This window comes from Chiloscyllium punctatum, chromosome 8 (assembly GCF_047496795.1).
Source record: "Chiloscyllium punctatum isolate Juve2018m chromosome 8, sChiPun1.3, whole genome shotgun sequence".
NCBI lineage: Eukaryota > Metazoa > Chordata > Chondrichthyes > Orectolobiformes > Hemiscylliidae > Chiloscyllium > Chiloscyllium punctatum.
Genome location: NC_092746.1, coordinates 91,711,179 through 91,732,428, shown reverse-complemented (window position 1 = coordinate 91,732,428; position 21,250 = coordinate 91,711,179). Strand labels below are relative to the sequence as shown.

Sequence of the window (21,250 nt, the reverse complement as noted above, 5' to 3'; positions counted from 1 at the left end):
AAGAGGCCCAGCAATCAGTTCCCTAGCTTCCCACAGAGTTCTTGGGTACACCTGATCAGATCCGGGGGATTTATCCACCTTTATGCATTTCAAGACATCCAGCACTTCCTCCTCCGTAATATGGACATCTTGCAAGGTGTCACCATCTATTTTGCTACTTTCTATGCCTTCCATATCCTTTTCCACAGTAAATACTGATGCAAAATACTCATTTAGTATCTCCCCCATTTTCTGCGGCTCCACACAAAGGCCACCTTGCTGATCTTTGAGGGGCTCTATTCTCTCCCTAGTTACCCTTTTGTCCTTAATGTATTTGTAAAAACCTTTGGATTATCCTTAATTCTATTTGCCAAAGCCATTTCATGTCCCCTTTCTGCCCTCCTGATTTCCCTCTTAAGTATACTCCTACTGCCTTTATATTCTTCTAAGGATTGACTTGATCTATCCTGTCTATTCCTGACATATGCTTCCTTCTTTATCTTAACCAAACCCTCAATTTCTTTAGTCATCCAGCATTCCCTCTACCTACCAGCCTTTCCTTTCACCCTAACAGGAATATACTTTCTCTGGACTCCTGTTATCTCATTCCTGAGGCCTTCCCATTTTCCAGCCGTCCCTTTACCTGTGAACATCTGCCCCCAATCAGTTTTTGAAAGTTCTTGCCTAATACCTTCAAAATTGGCCTTTCTCCCATTTAGAACTTCAACTTTTAGATCTGGTCTATCCTTTTTGTATCACTATTTTAAATCTAATGGAATTATGGTTGCTGGCCCCAAAGTGCTCCCCCACTGACACCTCAGTCACCTGCCCTGACTTATTCCCCAAGAGTTGGTCAAGTTTTGCATCTTCTCTAGTAGGTACATCCACATACTGAATCAGAAAATTTTCTTGTACACACTTAACAAATTCCTCTCCATCTAAACCCTTAACACTATGGCAGTTCCAGTCTATGTTTGGAAGGTTAAAATCCCCTACCATAACCACCCTATTATTCTTATTACTCTTACAGATAGCTGAGATCTCCTTACAAGTTTGTTTCTCAATTTCCCTCTGAGTATTGGGGGGTCTATAATACAATCCCAATAAGGTGATCATCCCTTTCTTATTTCTGAGTTCCACCCAAATAACTTCCCTGGATGTATTTCCGGGAATATCCTCCCTTAGCACAGCTGTAATGCTATCCCTTATCAAAAACACCACTCCCCCTCCTCTCTTACCTCCTTTTCTATCCTTCCTGTAGTATTTGTATCCTGGAATATTAAGCTGCCAGTCCTGCCCATCCCTGAGCCATGTTTCTGTAATTGCTATAATATCCCAGTTCCATGTTCCTAACCATGCCCTGAGTTCATCTGCCTTCTCTGTTAGGCCCCTTGCATTGAAATAAATGCAGTTTAATTTATTAGTCCTACCTTGTCCCTGCCTGCCCTGACTGTTTGACTCGCTTCTGTTCTCAACTGTACCAGTCTCAGATTGATCTCTTTCCTCACTATCTCCCTGGGTCCAACCCCCACCTTACTAGTTTAAATCCTCCTGAGCAACTCTAGCAAATCTCCCTGCAGTATATTAGTCCCCTTTCAATTTAGGTGCAATCCGTCCTTCTTGTACAGGTCACTTCTACCCCAAAAGAGATTCCAATGTTCCAGAAATGTGAATCCTTTTCCCATACACCAGCTCCTCAGCCATGCATTCATCTGCTCTATCCTCTTATTCCAGCCCTCACTTTCTTGTAGCACTGGGAGTAATCCAGATATTACTACTCTCGAGGACCTCCTTTTTAAATTTCTGCCTAGCTCTCTGTAATCTCCCTTCAGAATCTCAAGCTTTTCCCTTCCTACGTCATTGGTTCCAATGTGGACAATGACCTCCTTCTGGCCCCTCTCCTCCGTGAGAACATTCTGCATCTTCTCTGAGACATCCTTGATCCTGGCACCAGGAAAACAACACACCATTCTGCTTTTTCGCTGCTGGCCTCAGAAATGTCTGTCTGTACTTTGGACTGGAGAGTCCTCTAACACACTTAATCTCTTGGAACCCGACGTACCCCTCGTTGCATTACAGCCAGTCTCAATGCAGAAACGCGGCTGTTCGTGCTACATTTCCGTGAAAATCAATCATCCCCTACATTTTCCAAAACAGCATATTGGTTTGAAATGGGGATAGCCACAGAAGGCCCCTGCACTAGCTGCCTACCTCTTTTACCTTCCCTGGAGTTAACCCATCTATGTGACTGTATCTGAGACATTCCCCCCTTCCTATAACTGCCATCCATCACATACTGTTGCTGTTGAAAATTCCTCATTGCTTCCAACTGTCTCTCCAACCAATCCATTTGATCTGATAAGATTCACAACCAACAGCATTTATTGCAGATATAATCCGCAGTAACCTTTAATCTCTCTTTAAACTCTCACATCTGACAAGAAGCCTACTAAAGACCATTTTTGCTCCTTCACAATCTACAGACCCAGAAAATAATACCGTCTTATTCCTCGACAAAACACTGCCCTGATTTGCACCCAGTCGGAACACAATGCAAAATAATCTAAAGTTTGTAAGTACAGGAAATGTCCGTATGTTGGATTTTTAAAATTACAGCCCTGGACGAGATTGCATTCGCAAGTATAAGTACTCATAATTTGGATGTCTGTAAATCAGGGACCCCCTGTATTCTAATGCCAGATAACTTATTTTGTTTTGCAATAATTGTATCACCATTGTCATATCACCATTATATTAATGTAAAAGAAAGCTGGAACTAATTGTTATCAGAATCTTTCTCCACAGGGCTATATTTACTGCACACTACAGTCGGGGCTGAGGAACAGTGCATCAATCCATCAGCCCATATGGAATCTGTAAGAAATATATTCATTTTGAGTGCAGTAGTGTGATTACTTTGAGATTGTAGGAACCAGAATAGATCAAATGATGGCAGCAGGTGCTTGCATGTAAGTCTAAAGCAATTTAATTGGATATAAGTTTGAATTAAATTAAGAGAACTCAAACTTAATCAGTGCCAGAGAAACAGAAAGAAAAAGTTACGTGAAATGTGGGATGGTCCGATAATCATGGGACTGAGCTTTGTGAGAAGCTACAACTGACCTCTGTAAACCATAAGGAGAAGGAGATGACACTGAAGGTTGAAGGCAATACACTTCTTAAAAGGTGCCTCCTATCAGAAACAACAAAGATCTAATACAAAAGCAGAAATTGTTGGTAAAACTCAACTGGTCTGGCAGCACCTAAAGGAAGAAAGCAGAGTTAATGTTTTGAGTCCAGTGACTCTTCTTCAAAACTGATAGCAGCTAGGAAAAAAAACTGGTCTTATCTGGTACAAGTGTACCCAGAGTACTTTGATAGGGCTGCTTACTTTGACAATTTTGAATATCACAACACTCACGATCTAGCAAAGAAACCAATGATTCCTCTCCCATGTAAATTAATAATGAAACTAAAAGGGAGGCTTGAACAAGACCACGAAAAAATTAAAGGAAAAGGTGATCCCTGAAACAATAGAGCTGGACAAATTCCACTGTGAACTTGCAGGAGGATCTTAATCAAGGTAAGGATTCACTACCTTATTCCAACACTGGAAGACAGAGTATCAGCACTGGCATGGTCAAGTGTTTTCAGCACGCACTCTGCCAGTAGTATCCCCTGGAATGTGAAGTCAAATGTGAAACTTTCCTGCTGAAAACATTCAACATTTTTTTGCTCAGTACAAATTCCTGCGTCTACTGTTTAGTTTTAAAGTGAGCCAGGTTGTGTTTCAGCAGAGTAGGTAAGACATACGGGTAATTGACATAGCTTATGAAATCAATATTGGAGAGTTATTTGCTCTGGCAGCACTGTGTATCATCACAGATGGTTTCAGCAAGTCACTTTCTACGTTGAGAGAGAAGGCAGAAAAAAATTATAAATGCAGAAGATGTATCATCCTCGGCCACTCTCCAATATGTAATAGTTGGATCAAGAGCTGCATTAGTTCAGGCCTTTAGCAATTTGGTTGCCTGCCCTTTCAGTCATTGATTAACATCTTACATGGGGCGGGGACATTATGAAAACAGAAAACATGTTGGGAATGAAACAAGATGAAAAATATTGTTCTTGTCCTTTTTATGGCCATTACTGTAAATAACTAACTTTGCAAGTTTGAACCCAGACATCAATGGGGATGTGGAAAGCCTTCAACAGCTTAGAAATTTGCATTACTTAGTAGAGTTAACTTTATGTCAACTTAATAGGTGGATTATCATGGAGGAAGGTTTAAAAACAATGGTGAGACCTGGAGGCAGAAACTCTGCCTTTTCCCACTGTCTCTCCTTCCATTTTAGACAGATCTAGCTGTCTTTACATGGTGGAGTGGTGTATAATCTCACACAAAGGGAACTGAACTCAGCAGAGTCATGTACACTTCATAATGAATTAAAATGGACCCTACTTGCGTTCAAGCAAAAAGCTTTAATTCATAGCATGGTTGTCAAGAATTGACAGAGTACATGTAAATTCTCTTGAAGAGCCGATAGCAGTCTGTTATGTTTCCAAGATCACTACTTTTTTGATACCCATAATTTAAAGAAATAAAAAGGCTCCCGCTGTCAGTGACAGTTTAAGAAAACCTCCATTGACTGCTTTGATTGACAGTACATCTGGTGTAGATTAGAATAAAATATTTGCTCAGTTTCAATAGGGCATTTTTGTCTTCCTTTTCCAATGATTATTTTTATGTCAATTTGGATAATTGACTAAGTTTCAAAGACTACATTTATCTTAGGAGGAGTCTGCATTCATTGTTGACAGTGCAAAGAGGCAATTCTACGATTGTCTTTGATATGGTGTCTGAATAGAGTTTTGAATTTATAAATGGAAGCTTTGTCACTGTTATGATTGCATAATTAAGAGATATATTAGATTTTTTGGAAGTTTTGTTTTGTTTTCACATAAAGCCTGAGCTTTGCCCATGGTGAATACTGAATGAGAGACTATGGATGTGGCTTGGAGGGTGTGACAGGCACTAGAGGTGGGTGAGCAGCAGGCATGAGGAGTGAGGGGAGAGTGTGGGGTCCCTGGGGTGCATGCATTGGTGTGGATGTGACACTGGGAGTATATGAAGGGCTGTATGATGTGAGTGAACAGTGTGACAGATGAGCACCAAGGGACCTCAAAGGTTGTAAAATAGCTGGGACAAAGCCCTAGAGAACTGAGGTGTGCATTTTAACTAGTTTGCCTCAACACTCGCCCACCATCTTTTCCAACTTCCCTTTACTTCCAGGATCAAATGCAGACTTTATCATGCCCCTGCTCCTCCTCCAGCCACACCCCTCTACAAGCTAAAAGTATACTGATTGAGGTACGTTTTCCTGAGCTGTGTCCAGGGAATCTGGATATTTGTCAACTTGAACTACTTGCCTCAGAAAGGAAAAGATGGCCCGTGCCTCCCATAGCATTGTATTTAGAATGAGAACAGCCCGGGCTATATACCTCTCTAAACAGGCTCATTGCCAGAGAAAGGCCCAGCCTGACCTTTTCAGCCATTTGCCAATCCCACTATGAGTCTGAATTACTTATGGGTCAAAGTATTATTTAGTTATTAGTTATCAGGTATTGAAGGCCGATAGATCGGCTCTGAGTACTGCTCCCCCCACCCCTGGTTTGTTGCTGGCCCTGTCCTTCAGGCAGTTAGACTATACTCTGTCATTTCAGAGAACTGGAAATGCCCAGTCACTTCCTGTCAGTGTTAGGAGCAGGGAGGTTGCAGGAATACAAGATCCCAAAACCCATGCTCCTAAGTTGTTTGGTGTTGGGAATGGTTTTGGGAAACCAGCATGATGGCAAACGCTGATCATTTTAGGTCCTATCCATCTCTGTTCCAGCCCCAAATGGTCTGCCTCCAGAGATCACACACTAGTCCTATAGATCTGAATGATCTAGCAGGCTTTACAGGGTGAATTTACCCATGAAAACATGAGAGCAGTTAACCTGATTGGAAACATTTTTCCAATATCATGATATTTTTGATTCTATGGGTTGTGTTCTTGCATCCATTCGCAAGTTGATTTGTGTACAAGTTGGAACAGCGTGCAGGACAATATGATGTAGCCATTCATAAGTACAGGAAACGGTTCATATATTGGATCTTTAAAATTAAACCCCTGCATGGGATCACATTCCTTAGTATGAGCAATAGTAAGTTCCCGCCTCAGGCGACTGACTGTGTGGAGTTTGCACGTTCTCCCCGTGTCTGCGTGGGTTTCCTTCGGGTGCTCCGGTTTCCTCCCACAGTCCAAAGGTGTGCAGGTCAGGTGAATTGGCCATGCTAAATTGCCCGTAGTGTTAGGTAAGGGGTAAATGTAGGGGTATGGGTGGGTTGCGCTTCGGCGGGTCGGTGTGGACTTGTTGGGCCTAAGGGCCTGTTTCCACACTGTAATGTAATCTAATCTAATCTAAACCGGACATTTGTAAATTGGAGGCCCCTTGTATAGCAATTAAAAAGTACAAACTTGCAATGGAATGCACAATCCAATACAATTTGTGACAATGATTTAAGTGATGGTCACCAAATTGCTTTTTACATTGTAATAGTTTTCTTTAGGCAGTATGGACAGTTGAACTACCACAAGCACCATTTCATAAAGAGCCCAGCATTTTGTTTCTGTAATTGCAATTGCTATTGATTTTAAGTCATTTGTAATGTTTCCCCTAAGCAACAAGCAGTAGACATCCCTGTAAAATATTTCACAACTTCCAAATAAATCCAAGTTAAATTAAGAAGAGAACAGCACTGGAAACCATTGAACAGCTTTAAGAGAATTTATGAAACAAAGGTAAATTCCACTTAATTCTAATGGCGTTCAATCTAGTACAGGTGACCACATATGCAATGAACCCAGTTGTTCAAGCATTCTTCGTTACTGTATAGGAGAGCATCAGCACATTACATCACACCATTCTGATATCTGCTGTAAAGGCTTTTTTGTTTCATTTTGCAACAGCTCGTTAACTCACCATGCTTCCCTTGTGGTAGACGTGGGCAAACGCTGCACATCAGCACAGCAGCTGACACCAGCCTGTCTTCTTGCTCTCCTGTCCCTGCCCTCGCTGTCACTGTAGGAGCCCTCCAGACTGCGTGTGTGCCTGCTGGCAGAATAGGCCCCAGTGTCGGTCTCATATCCATTCACTGTTCCATGGCTAGGCTTGTTCTCTCTCCCTTCGCAACGGCAGCTGGTGTAGGTGTTCTCATCGGAAGGCAGGGGTTTGTCTTTTGAACTTTTCTTTGGAGGTTGATAGCCATGAGAAATCAGGAGGTCCTCCACACTGAACATATTGCTACTGCTTCAGTCACAGCAGGTTGCGCTGGGACAAAACCATGCTGCAGAAGTCATCACTGTATGTATTAAAATAAAAGGAGAAGCAGAATGTAACTCTCGAGACGATTGTTCATTATTTTATCCATTAAGATTCACAGGTCAATAAACCTATTGCTGACATTATCAAGCTTCAGTTTTACTCCGTTCACTTGCCCTTGTATTCTCTGGTCTGACAAACCAATTTGTAACGCTGAACTGCACACGCTCAGAAACACACTATAAATATTTTTGTACCATTTCTCCCCAGATAATATTTCTCTGCTTTTTAGCCAGAGGCAGCTGTGGAGAGATGCTGACTCAGTCTGTTGGCATCAGTGTCTCATATTTTGACAACAGCATTTAGGTCTTAATCGGCATTTCAAAAGGGGGGATCTCATTCGTGTTATCCAAAGGCTGCAAGCTAAAAAAAAAAATTCATGCATGAGAGCTCCTACAATCCCGACACTAAGCCACTTATTAAGAAGTATCAATGTAGCTCTTATATTTTATCAGTGTTTAACATTGGAACAATTTATCAAGATACATAGGTACCGTATATACAGCTGCCATTAAAATGTCCATTGAGACTGAGCACTACTTTCCACTGCGAAAATGGTTTGCTATTAATGCTACTTTGCAGAGGTTATGTAAAGATTATAGATTGCCTGCCATCTGTATATTTTTGGTCAAATCTGATGTATATAGCTGGGACTCCTGCAGTCCTACTGAGAATAGTTTTACGAGAAATTGGCAATGTTCTGAAGGATCTGTTGCCATTGAGTGATATAAAAGGCCGATGTTATGTTTGAACAATGATAACATTGAGGTAGTTCAATGAGATTTAAGCATTAATAACAGTTTTCCCTGCCTATTAAAAGCTTGACCATATTACGTGGACTTTACTTAAAAAAAAAACTCCAGGAAGTCTCTGATCTGCTATGCTCTGTGACTGACTCCCATTCTTAGTTTGGGGTATATGGTACCCTAATACATCCAAGTGCCCTGATGTGTCTCACCTTTCGACAGCTAAAAGACAGAGATGTTTTGGAATCATATTTCATCTGAACAGCACACTTTCAGTCTTGAGAAGGGCCCCCATCATTTCTCTTGCTCCTACAGTGCTCAGTTTTCTTCACTCCCTCCGAATCTATCATTTCTAGTTGGTTGGGTGTGATTAAGGGAGAGTTTCTTCATGAAAGTGTCTCATTAAATCTTTGAACTGTTAGGAGACAGAGCTTTCAACTCGTCAAAAGTAAATTCCCTAATTCTGCTAGGAATGTGTTAGTGTTGATTGCTGACATCTGTATACTATGGTAATGCAAACTCAAAACAGACTTTAGCAGTTTTGTTTTTGGTTTCAACGTGACAATTTACCCACTCTAATTCTTCTGTGGGGTCAAATCGTGGCCACAAGCTCTAAAGCAGGTAGGACTTGCCTCCCGGTCTAGGGATAGGGACACTACCACTGTGTTACAAGAGGACCCCAGGGATAGCTACCAGTTGCCTTGATATTGTTTGTAGTACAGTCAGTTTTGACACTCTTGACTTTAAAGGTTGATGGAAATTCTTTTGTCCTGGTTCTTTTCAATGGTGGCTGGCAGTATTCAAAGTAAGAATGTATTTTTTCCTTATCTTTAGATGTATTGCAGGGGTATGTCATGGCTTTTGTGAAAGCTATAACCTTCACAGATTAGGGCATCAGGTCACTAAGACACACAAACCAGGGTTAAAGTTAGCTTTTTCCTTCGTCCCTGTGCATTTTTGACAGGGGAAAACACAAAATACCTCATACCAACATTACTATCATTTTTAACCATTATGTTTCCACTCTGAGGTGATCACTGGTGATTAAAGTTCAGTTTGTAGTGCATCTTTCCATTTGAAACTTCTTTGACATTTGCAGGTGTGACATTCCAGAGTTAGATTTACGTCTGGAGACATTTTTGCTGCATTGCCACATTGGAATTTCAAATTTCAATACTGGTCATTAGGATAGGAGACAATTTCCTGGGATATTCTGAGTTGGTGATGACATCGATAGCCTGTCATTTGCAGATAGATGCATCAAACTCTGCAGATTCAGTTCTGGGTTGAGAGTGTGGTGCTGGAAAAGCAGGTCAGGCAGCATCCAAGGAGCAGGAGAATCGACGATTCAGGAACGATGAAGGTCTCTTGCCTGAAACGCAATTCTCCTGCTCTTCGGATGCTGCCTGACCTGCTGTGCTTTTCCAGCACCCCGTTCTCGACTCTGATCTCAAGCATCTGCAGTCCTCACTTTCTCCTAGTTTCAGTTCTGGGCCAACCCTCCATATCTCAGTTGGAGCAGCACCATAGATATGCAAAAAAATGAAGAGAGAAATTAGTGAAGCAATAACCCAGGAGTCCTTGCTTGCCAGAAGCAGCATACAATAGACAGAGTTAAGTGATCCCACAACCAACAGATCAGATTTAAGCTTTGCAGTCCTGTCACATCCAGTCATAAATCGTGGTGGACAATTAAACAACTAACAGGAGGTGGATACTATATAAATAGCCCCATCCTCAATGATGAGGTATCTCAGCACATCAGTGCAAAAGACAAGACTGAAGTATTTACATTTATCTTTAGCCAGAAGTGTCAATTGGATGATTTATCCTAAGGTCCCTGGCATCATTCAGTGCCAGGCTTCAGCCAATTTCATTCACTCCATATGATATCAAGAAACAGCTGAAGGCATTAGATACAGCAAATGAAGTGGGCTCTGACAACATTCTGGCAATGTTACTAAAGACATTTGTCATCCCATAGTTCCTAGGAGAGATGACAACCAACAATCTGTCCCGGACCTCCCACATAGATGCAATGGACATGAAGGCACAACAACGCCTCTTCTTCCTCAGGTGGTATAGGAAATTTGGCATGTCCATAAGGACCCTCGCCAACCTTTACTGGTGCACCATTGAAAGCATTCTAACCAGATGCATAAAGGCCTGGTACAGCAACTGCTGTAAGAAACTATAGAAAGTTTGTGCACAGCCCAGACTATTGTGGAAGCTAACCTCCCATCTATGGACTCTATTTACACAGCTTATTGTTGCGGAAAGACGGAAAGGCTGCCATCATCATCAAAAACTCCTCCCACCTTGGTAATACTCTCTTCCAACCTCTTCCATCAGGCAGAAGATATAGAAGCTTGAACACATGCACCAACAAGGTCAAGAACAGCTTCTTTCCTGCTGTTATTAGACTTCTCAGTGGACCTCTCTAATTTGAAATCTAACATTGATCTTGCTTTGTGCATCTCCTGTACAAAGGGGGGTGGGGGAAGCTGGGGAGAAGGTAGCAAAGAGTACAATAGGTGAATGGGGGTGGGAATGAAGGTGATAGGTCAGAGAGGAGGGTGGGGGAAGGGAGCAAAGAGTACAATAGGTGAGTGGGAGTGGGGATGGAGGTGATAGGTCAGAGAGGAGGGTGGAGCGGATCGGTGGGAAGGGAGATAGGCAGGTAGGACAGGTCATGGGGACGGTGCTGAGCTGGAAGGTTGGAACTGGGGTAGGGTGGGGGAAGGGGAATTAAGGAAACTGGTGAAGTGCACATTGATGCCCTGAGGTTGAAGTGTTCCGAGGCTAAAGATGAGGTGTTCTTCATCCAGGCGTCAGGTGGTGAGGGAGTGGCGGTGGAGGAGGCCCAGTAACTGAACGTCCTTGGTAGAGTGGGAGGGGGAATTGAAATGTTGGGCCATGGGGCGGTGGGGTTTATTGGTGCGGGTGTCCCAGAGATGTTCCCTGAAGCGCTCTGCTAGGAGGCGTCCAGTCTCCCCAATGTAGAGGAGACCGCATCGGGAGCAACAGATACAATAAATGGCATTGGTGGATGTGCAGGTAAAACTTTGATGGATGTGGAAGGCTCCTTTTGGGCCTTGGATGGAGGTGAGGGGGGCAGGTTTTGCAATTCCTGTGGTGGCAGGGGAGGGTGCCAGGATGGTTTGTTGGAGGGCGTGGACCTGACCAGGTAGTCACTGAGGTAACGGCCTTTGCAGAAGGCGGAAAGGGGTGGGGAGGGAAATATATCCCTGGTGGTGGGGTCTGTTTGGAGGTGGCGGAAACGTCGGCGGATGATATGGTTAATGCAAAGGTTGGTAGGGTGGAAAGTGAGGACCGGGGGGTTCTGTCCTCGTTACAGTTGGAGGGGTGGGGTGTGAGGGCGGGGGTGCGGGATGTGGATGAGATGTGTTGAAGGGCATCTTCAACCATGTGGGAAGGGAAATTGCGATCTCTAAAAGTGATGGAAGCAGTGTCAACAGTCCTACCTAGCTATCTTCTTTTCCACCTATCCACTCCACCCTCTCCTCCTTAACCTATTACCTTCATCCCCTCCCCCACTCACCCATTGTACTCTATGCTACTTTCTCCCCACCCCCACCCTCCTCTAGCTTATCTCTCCACCCTTCAGGCTCACTGCCTTTATTCCTTATGAAAGGCTTTTGCCCGAAACGTTGATTTCGAAGCTACTTGGATGCTGCCTGAACTGCTGTGCTCTTCCAGCACCACTAATCCAGAGTCCTATCAAACAACAATTACATTGGCATAACCTTCCCACTGATGCACAGTCTGAGTCCCATCAATGCCATTCAGAACCTGACCTCATTACAGCTTCAGTTTAAGCACAACAGATGAATGTAATTGTTCTTGTCATTAAAGCCACATTTGACTGACTGTGGCATTAAGGAGCCCTATTAAGACTGGAGTCAATGGGAATTGGTGGAAGTCCCACTGGTTGGTACAAAGGAAGATGGTTATGCTTGTTGGAAGTCAGTCATCTCAGCCCTGGGACTTTTTTGCAAGATTGCATGTACTGGTCTGGTGATGTTACTATATTACTAGTGCAGAGATATAGGTAATGCTCTGGGGTCCCACGTTTGAATCCTGCCATGGCAGATTTTGAAATTTGAATCCAATAAAATTTTAGAAAAGAGTCTAATGATGACTATGAAACCAGTGTCGATTGTTGGAAAAACACTGTGTTATTTTACTACAATTCTTAGAAACTGCTTTTTATTCATTCATGGGATGTGGGTATCTCTGGTTAGGACAGAATTTATTGCTCATCCCAAACTGCCCAAAGGTCAGTTAAGAGTCAACCACTTGCTGAAAGTCTGGACTCATATGTAGGCCAGATCAGGTAAGGACGGCAATCCTTCCCTAAAGTAAGTGTGCTGGAAGGAAACTGCAGACCCACAGCAATGTCAGTCATCTCAGCTCCAGGACGTATTTGCAGGATTATAACAGGGACAAGCATTTTTACTTCTATACTTCCATGAACCCACTACCTGTGAATGAATTTTTTAAAAATTGCTTTGAATTGCTACTTCTCCTCGACCTCCTAATGCACACCCCTGCACACACAGAGACATGTGTGAATGTACACACCTGCATACACGCACATGCATGCACATACATATGGGCATGCATGCACACAGACATGCATGATGTGTTTGCACACACATGGACAAGCACACAATGCAGATACGCACGCGCACTCACACACATGTACATACACAAATGCACATATGCATGCTTGCACACAGACAAGCTGCCTCACAGCGCCTGAGACCCGGGTTCAATTCCCGCCTCAGGCGACTGACTGTGTGGAGTTTGCACGTTCTCCCCGTGTCTGCGTGGGTTTCCTCCGGGTGCTCCGGTTTCCTCCCACAGTCCAAAAGATGTGCAGGCCAGGTGAATTGACCATGCTAAATTGCCCATAGTGTTAGGTAAGGGGTAAATGTAGATGTAGGGGTATGGGTGGGTTACGCTTCGGCGGGGCGGTGTGGACTTGTTGGGCCGAAGGGCCTGTTTCCACACTGTAAGTAATCTAATCTAATCTAATCTAATCTAAGCACAACCATACAAGCAAGCATGCACACACAGGCACACACACATACACACAACACACTCGTGCATGCACACACACGTGTGTGAACACATACAGACACAAGCACACATGCACACAGACACATATGTGTGCAGACACATGCATGCACCACACTCCATGACCGGCTGGCTGCCTTTTCTGACAGTCATTTAAAGTTTCTAAGGAGTTGGTGCTGGAACACCTCCATGTTAAAGTGTCCTCTCGTGGAATTAGCCATTCTGCAATTTGTTGATGTTCTCAAGCTGAAAGGCCTTTGATCTTTCCTCCTGCTTCAAAAACTTACTTTCTGCCCATATTAGTGCAGCAATTAAAGGGACCACCTCCATGATGATCCCAATGAGAGATCGTTCTGTTTCTTGCCCACCAACATGAAGCTTCCATGCTTTGTTTTATTTCATTACAGATGCTGTGATTATAGTAAGCACCACAGCTCAAGAGCAGGTTTGAGACATATTGGATGGGATAAAAATAGTGAGGGACAAAATATTAAGCTGTTTAACTGCTTTGAAAGTGGATAAACCACATAGGTTCTGAATAAAATGTATCCTTTGGTAGTTAATGAAATCAAAGAAGAAGTAGAGAATGTTCTGGCCATCGTCATCTGACCACAGACCCTCTGCCGGAGCACTAACAGAGTCATAATATTGAACCATTCTTAAAAAGAGAAGATGGGGTAGCCCGAGTAAGTACAAGCTGATCAGCCTAACCTCAGCAAATTGTTAGAAAATTGTTGATAATCTCGTTATTTCGAGAGGCAGAGATCAATGAAGGAAGTGGAAGTGGGTTCAGTTCTATGGAAAATGATTGAAAAAATAAAAGGAGGGGAGGGCTCAGCACAGGTTCTTAATGTTTCCAGAACAAGTGATAGGACAGAGAGTATGAAAAGAGTTGGGAATCTAACTTCAGGTTCAGCGGATAAGGGGACAACCGTGAGAGGGGCACAATCAACGTAGAACTGAGGGTGTTGGACTTAAGTGCACATAGTGTACCACCTGAGCTTGTAGCACAGATTGCAATTGGTGGAAATGATATTGTGGGTATCACAGAAATGTGGTTGCAAGGGAATCAGGGCAGGGAACTAAATATTCAATAATACGCATCCTGTTGAAAGGACAGGCAGATGGACAGAGGTTGCCTGTTAGTGAGAAATGAAATGAAATCAATAGCAAGAGGTGATATAGAGTCAGAAGGTGTAGAATCTGTATGGCTAGAGTTTAGGAACCGCAAAGGGAAAAAAAATCCTGATGGGAGTTATGTACCGGCCTCCTAGCAGTAGTCAGGATGTAGGGCAGAAAATAAATCAGGAAATAGAAAAGGCATGCAAGAAAGGCATGATCATAATAATCATGGGGGCTTCAAAATACAGGTGGACTGGGAAAAGCAGGTTGGTAGTGGACCTCAAGAAAAGGAATTCATGGAATGTCTACGAGATTATTTTTGGAACAGCTTGTGGTAGAGCCCACATATCAGCCATGATCGAATGGAACAGCAGACTCGATGAGCTGAATGGCTTAATTCTGCTCCTATATCTTATGGTTTTATGGGAGTTGTAGGGGAGGAGGAGAATGCAAGGGGGTTTAGAGGGAGAAACAAGCCTCAACTAATGGTGGTGGTTGAAAAAAAAGGCTGCAAATGGGGGAGAGAGCTGCAAGGTTTAAACCTGTCAATAAAGGAATAACAAGCTAACTGGGAACAAAGAAAACTTGAAATCACTATGGTCATGAATTCCTTACAAGTTAGTATAGAATCTCTAGTTTAATTCAGGAGGTACTATTGGGGGGACAAAATGTGGTGGATGCTATTGTAATGAACACTGTCAATTGTTATACTTAAATCATGAAAAACAAGGAATCAATTACGAAGGTTCCTTGAACATTATTAGTAACAGTGCTCCAGTCATAAAAGTATCCCTTTTTGCAGGCTCTTACAGCTTCTTCTCCCTTCCAATCCCCTTGCATTCTCCTCCTTCCCCACAACTCCCTTTTTCAGTGTCCTACTCCCCTCTACTGGACTTGCAGCCTCTTTTTTCCCCATTAGTTCCCATTAGGCCTCCGTTATCCTTGCTAATGCTTCCCTTACCTTCAGCCTGGCAGACGGAACTTCTAACAGATGCAAATTATAGACCTGGCAGAATGCACCTCCCCATCCACACCCTCTACCCCACTTCCTAGCTTTGGCAAAATGTGATGCCTTCCCAGTATTGACAAAAAAAAGGCACTTTAATCTTGGCAGGTGCCCCATTCCTCGTCTCTACTGTCCTTAATTTATTCCTTATTTTTATTTCCTTATTTCCATTATTGTTGCTATTTGAGCCACAGGCAGTTTCTCCCCCACACTTGCTGCTGATAAGTTCACTAGTGAATCTACCAGCGGCACACACGGAAGAGAAACAGCCTCAAATGAGGCGAGCAGCTCCTCACCCACTATATCGACAGGTCAACCTTTCCTCAATCAGCTTCCCCCCGATTAATGTTTCCCCGCTGTTTAGGAGATCCTTGGTAGTGAATTTGCCCATTGTCTCTCTGTATTTCCGGCACTGCTGACCTTTGTTAACATTCTTTCAAAGGAAAGTGCAGCCTTCTTTATGTAAGGAAATCAATACTGAACATCATACTCAGGTGCAGTCTGACCAAGGCTCTATACAATTGCAGAAAGACTGTTTTACTCCTGAACTCAAATTGTCTTGCAATAAAGGCCATGTCATGTGCCTTCCTAATTGCTTGCTACATCCTTCTATCAGTTTTCAGTGACTTATGAAGAATGATACTTGGATTCTTTTGTACACAATCTCTTATCTTTTAAGAAGTGTTTTGCTCTTCTGTTTCTCTGATCAAAGTACTTCACTTTACACTTATCCATATTAAATTCGAACCGGCATCTTTTTGCCCAGCCATGTATCCTGTTTATATTCCCTTGAAGCCTCTTTGCATTTTCCATATAATTCATACTCTCACTCATTTTGTGTCATCAGCAAAGTTGGAAATATTATATTTGGTTCCTACATCCGAATCATTGATATAGATTGTGAATAGCTGGGCCACACGCATTGATCCAGCCTGTCGATTTGAGGATGAGTCATTTATTCTTACTTTCTGCTTTCTGTCCATTAGTCAATGCTCAATCCCACCCAGTACTGCCAATTCAACGTGCTCTAATTTTGCTTACCGACATCCTGTATGGAAACTTATTGGAAACTGTCTGAAATTCATAGATTCATAGAATTATAGAGTCATAGAAAGTCAGCCAGCATGGATCCTTTGGCTCAACTCATCCATGCTGACCAGGTTTCCTAAACTGAACCAGTCCCACTAACCTGCATCTGATCCATATTCCTCTTCATCCCACATCCATGTACCTGTCCAAATGTCTTTCAAATTTTGTAATTGACCTCACCTCCACCACTTCCTCTAGCAGCTCATTCCACGTACGCACCACTCTCTGTGTGAAAAAGGTTGCCTTTCAAGTCCCTTTAAAATTTTTCCTCTCTCACTATAAACATATGCCCTCTAGCTTTGGACTCCCCAAGCCTGGCGAAAACAAAAAATTGGGTATTCAACTTAACTATGCCCATCATGATTTTATAGACCTTTAAAAGGTCACCCCTCAGCCTCCTGCACTCCAGGGAAAAAAATCTCAAATTATCCAGCTCCTGCTTTTAATTCAAACCCATCAGTCTTGGTAACATCCTTGTAAATTTTTTTTGCACCCTTTCCAGTTTAATAACATTCTTCCTATAGCAGGGCATGCAGAATTATAAACAATACTCCAAATATGGCCTCACTAATGCCATGTACAGCTGTAACATGAAGTCCCAATTCCTGTATTCAATACGCCAATTAGAGAGCAGGAAGGTATTCATGATGGGCATATTGCTTTGTGCCTTAACACTAGGAGGAGTATTTCCTCCATCTGATCAGTGCAAACATAGTTTCACAGTTGGCCACATTATAACAACAAGCTGGCTTGACACAGACTAATAATAAAGTTTCAGTTATTGATTCGTAGGTATATGCAGGGCTTAACCAATTACAAGATCTTGTCTTTAGTCCATCTGGCAAATGATTCCTCAGTAAATCATGGAAATATATAATCAGAACATTTCAGCACATGAGATTCTCAACTTCTCAAATAGAGTAAATTGATTTTAATATTCATTTTAAGGACACTTTCTGGTATTAAAATGTCAATGAAAATAGAATTGACTAAAATATTTAAGAAAAAGTCAATAATAGGACCCAGGATGAAGAGTCCCAGTATTTACCATTTGAACTTCCTAACCAGGCTCTGCACAAAGCCTTGGCCTAAGATGGCAACACTCATAAAATTTCACTGTGATTACATTCTCATCACAGATTGGAATTTGAGATAAATTGTTACCTGCAAATTATGTCTTTTTTTTATCAGCTATGGTGCTGTGCTGAAATGCCTCACTCATTAAGTTAAGGATAGTTTTGGATTTAAAGAAGAACTTCATAATAACATTATAACAACATTATAACATAATATATGAGCTTTTATTAGTATTTAAAAAGGGATAGCAGAGACAGAAAAAAATTATCATTGAAATAAGGAAATGGCAGAAGTACTGAACAAATGTTTTGTGTTTATTTTCACAGAATACACAACTTTCATCAGAAACAGAGGGTAATCTATATGCTAAAAAAGTGAGGAAATTAAGGTAATTAATATCAGAGAAAAACACTGGAGAAATTTAAGGAGCTAAGCTCTGGCGCATTCTCAGGGCCTGATGGTCTAGGGTTCTAAAAGAACTAGCTGCAGAGCGAGTGGATGTGCTCACTATGATTTTCAAAGATGCATTAGATTTGGAAATTACCTAATTAGATCGGTGTCATTTCTGACTAATATGAGGTTAAATTGCTGCACTAAAAGAACTGGGAGTCTTTGGAATTCTTTACTGCAAAGTGTTGTGAATGCGCCATCCTATTTATTTAAGGCTGAGACAGACGGATTTTGGTTGTTGTAGAGAATCAAGGGGATGTGGATGGGAAGGTGGAATTGAAGCCATGATCAACCATGATTGCATTGAAAGGCAGAGCGGGCATGACAGGAAATAAGGTCAGCTCCTGCTCGAATTTCTTCCATTCTTGTGTTAACAGAGAGGCCATTCAGGAAGGAGCATCAATTTAAAGCAATTAATAGAAGGATTAGCAGGGAGATATGGAGAAAAGCTTTTCACTCAGAGGTCAGTAGGTCTCAATAGGCTGGACGGTTGGTTTAAAATACAGAGTGAAGCCATGGGGCTCAATTTCTGCAGCAGCTGAGATTGCTATGAAGAACTCTCCTTCTCCACCTCTCCCCTCACCTGATCGTGGTAACTCTTGGGTTAAACCATCACCAGTCATTGCCCTCTAATGAGACGCTGGGACTATGGCAACTTTTTGTGAGGCCTGAAACTCAATACCAGGAAAAACACTCTATAAGACTTGGATGTGCACTTGAAGTGCCAAAACATATAGACCAATGAACCAAGAACTCAAAACTGGGATTAGGCTGGATTGCTTCAGTCAGCTGGCACTAATATGATGGGCCAAATGATATCCTGCTTCACAATAAATTATTTATTATTTATGGCAGGAGCCCTGTCAGGTAGGGTAGCTGAAGTATGATACAGCAACAAAAAAATCTCCTTGAAGTCTACTTTCACTTGATGGATGGAAGCATACATACCTGACCTAATTCTTCACATTCCACTATGTTAAGGTGCCAGCTGAGTTTCAGTGGTATTGCTCTTGTTTCATGAGTTAAAAGAATACTATCTTCTCAGAAATGCCAGCTTTATTGCAAAACCATGTCCTGTCAGGGGGATTCAAAAGATTTTACAATAGTATTTAAACATGAACAGGGAAGATCTCCCCTTGTTCCAATCTTTAGCTCTCAACCAACATCCTGGAGTGGATTATTTGATTAATCTTTTGCTGCTGTTGTGGGTATTTGCCATATGAAGATTGGCTATCACGACTCCAATACTAAAGTAGTGACTTGAAATAACTGCACAGAGGCCGGTATCCTGTGACCAAGTCACCCTTTTATTTACATGTTCAGATTACAAGAGCTCTGACTAGACAGCATAGAGTCAGTTCCGAGAATGAGGAGATTCTCAGAATCTCCGGTTTATATCTGTCAGCCGGGGCTCCCTGATTTGCCCAGGTTAACAGCTCAGAAATCGAGTAGCTCATAGTCAATGAGTTTGACCTGGCCCCTATTCCAATCACTACGTGACTACAGTTCAAAATTACCACATTGGCTGTGCTTTGGGACATCCTCAGATTACTAAAGGTGGTACAGAAACATTGTTCTTTCTTCCGTCTTTGATTATCAAATGTCACCAATACCATGTAACTAGAATACTAGATCTTCAAATGTGGAACTAATACTTATACAGCTTTTAAAACATTTTTTTTCACCAACACTTTCTCAAGGTCAATTGTGAAGGAAAAGAAAATGTTAGCCTAATCACTGACAGTCACATCCTATAAAAGAATAAAAAAAGTCCAATGATACCATGTTGACCTTCCTTCCGTCCTTCTTTATTTAATGACCAAAATTTCCCCTTCTCCCTCTTGTGTTTATCTACACCCCCATTAAATGTTTGTCCAAAGAAGAAAAAACATTGTTCTGCAGGAAAAGTAAAATACATGCGTGGCACTGTGGCTCAGTGGTTAGCACTGCTGCCTCACAGCACCAGTGTCCCAGGTTCAATTCCAGCCTCGGCAACTGTCAATGCGGAGCTTGCACATTCTCCCCGTGTCTGTGGGGTTTCCTCTGGGTGTTCCGGTTTCCTCCCACAGTCCAAGGATGTGCAGGTCAGGTGAATTGCCCATAGTGTTAGGTGCATTAGTCAGAGGGAAATGGGAATGGGTGGGTCACTCTTCGGAGGGTCGGTGTGGACTTGTTGGGCCAAAGGGCCTGTTTCCACACTGTAGGGAATCTAATCTAATCTCTAGTAACATGCGGTTACTGGAAATCCGAAATAAAAACAGAATATGTTTGAGTCTCAGCAGGCCTGGCAGCATCTTTGGAAATAGGAACTAAGTTAGTGTTTCCAGTTTAACATGAGTCTTCCTCAGAAATCTGAAGAAGAGTCACATATACAAGACTCAAAGCGTTAACTTTGCTTTCGCTTGACAGATGCTGCCAGACCTGCTGAGTTTCTCCAGCATGTTCTGTTCTCATTTCTTTCTGTGGTTTTGCCTTGAAACTTTCAGCAATAATCATTAGAATGGAGAAACCTATTCACCCTTTTTCCCTTAACTGTTTGCAGCAAACAGATGTATCATTGTTAAAATGGGAATAATAAGGTAGGAATAGAAGTAGGCCAATTGGTCCATTGAGTCTGCTCCAATATTCAATGACATTATGGCTGTCCTGTCCTGACAATCCTCAATTTTCTGCCTTTTCCCCATAACCCTTGATTCCCTTACTGGTTAAAAATTTATCTCGGGTCTTGAAAATATTTAATGGCCTAGCCTGTGCAAATTTAAAACACTTTGTTTTTGGGAAACACACATTACCTGGTTGCTGTATTTACACATTAATGTTGGACCATAAGACCATAGGAGTGGGAGTAAGGCCATTTGGCCCTTTGAGTCCACTCCGCCATTTAATCATGACTGATGGGCATTTCAACTCCACTTACCTGCAAACTCCTCGTAGCCCTTAATTTTTTGTGAGATCAAGAACTTATCAATCTCTGCCTTGAAAACATTTAACGTCCCGGCCTCCACTGTGCTCTGAGACAATGAATTCAACAGGCCCACCACTCTCTGGCTGATGAAATATCTCGTCATTTCCATTCTAAATTGACTCCCTCTATTTCTAAGGCTGTGTCCACCGGTCCTAGTCTCCCCGCCTAATGGAAACAACCTCCCAGCTTCCACCCTTCCTAAGCCATGCATTATCTTGTAAGTTTGTATTAGATCTCCTCTCAGCCTTCTAAACTCTAATGAATACCATCCCATGATCCTCAGCTGTT

At 42.3% G+C, this 21,250-nt stretch overlaps 1 protein-coding gene across 7 annotated transcripts in view; it reads right to left on the bottom strand.

The window, feature by feature from the left end:
• The window catches only part of jcada (junctional cadherin 5 associated a), a 220,618-nt gene that overhangs the window by 66,983 nt on the left and 132,385 nt on the right, over nt 1-21,250 (bottom strand). For all 7 annotated transcript variants that reach the window (XM_072576056.1, XM_072576058.1, XM_072576054.1 and 4 more), the window contains one exon: nt 7,006-7,384. In XM_072576056.1, coding sequence (XP_072432157.1) covers nt 7,006-7,322 — 317 coding nt within the window. In that variant the 5' untranslated portion in view covers nt 7,323-7,384. The remainder of the gene's footprint in view (nt 1-7,005; nt 7,385-21,250) is intronic.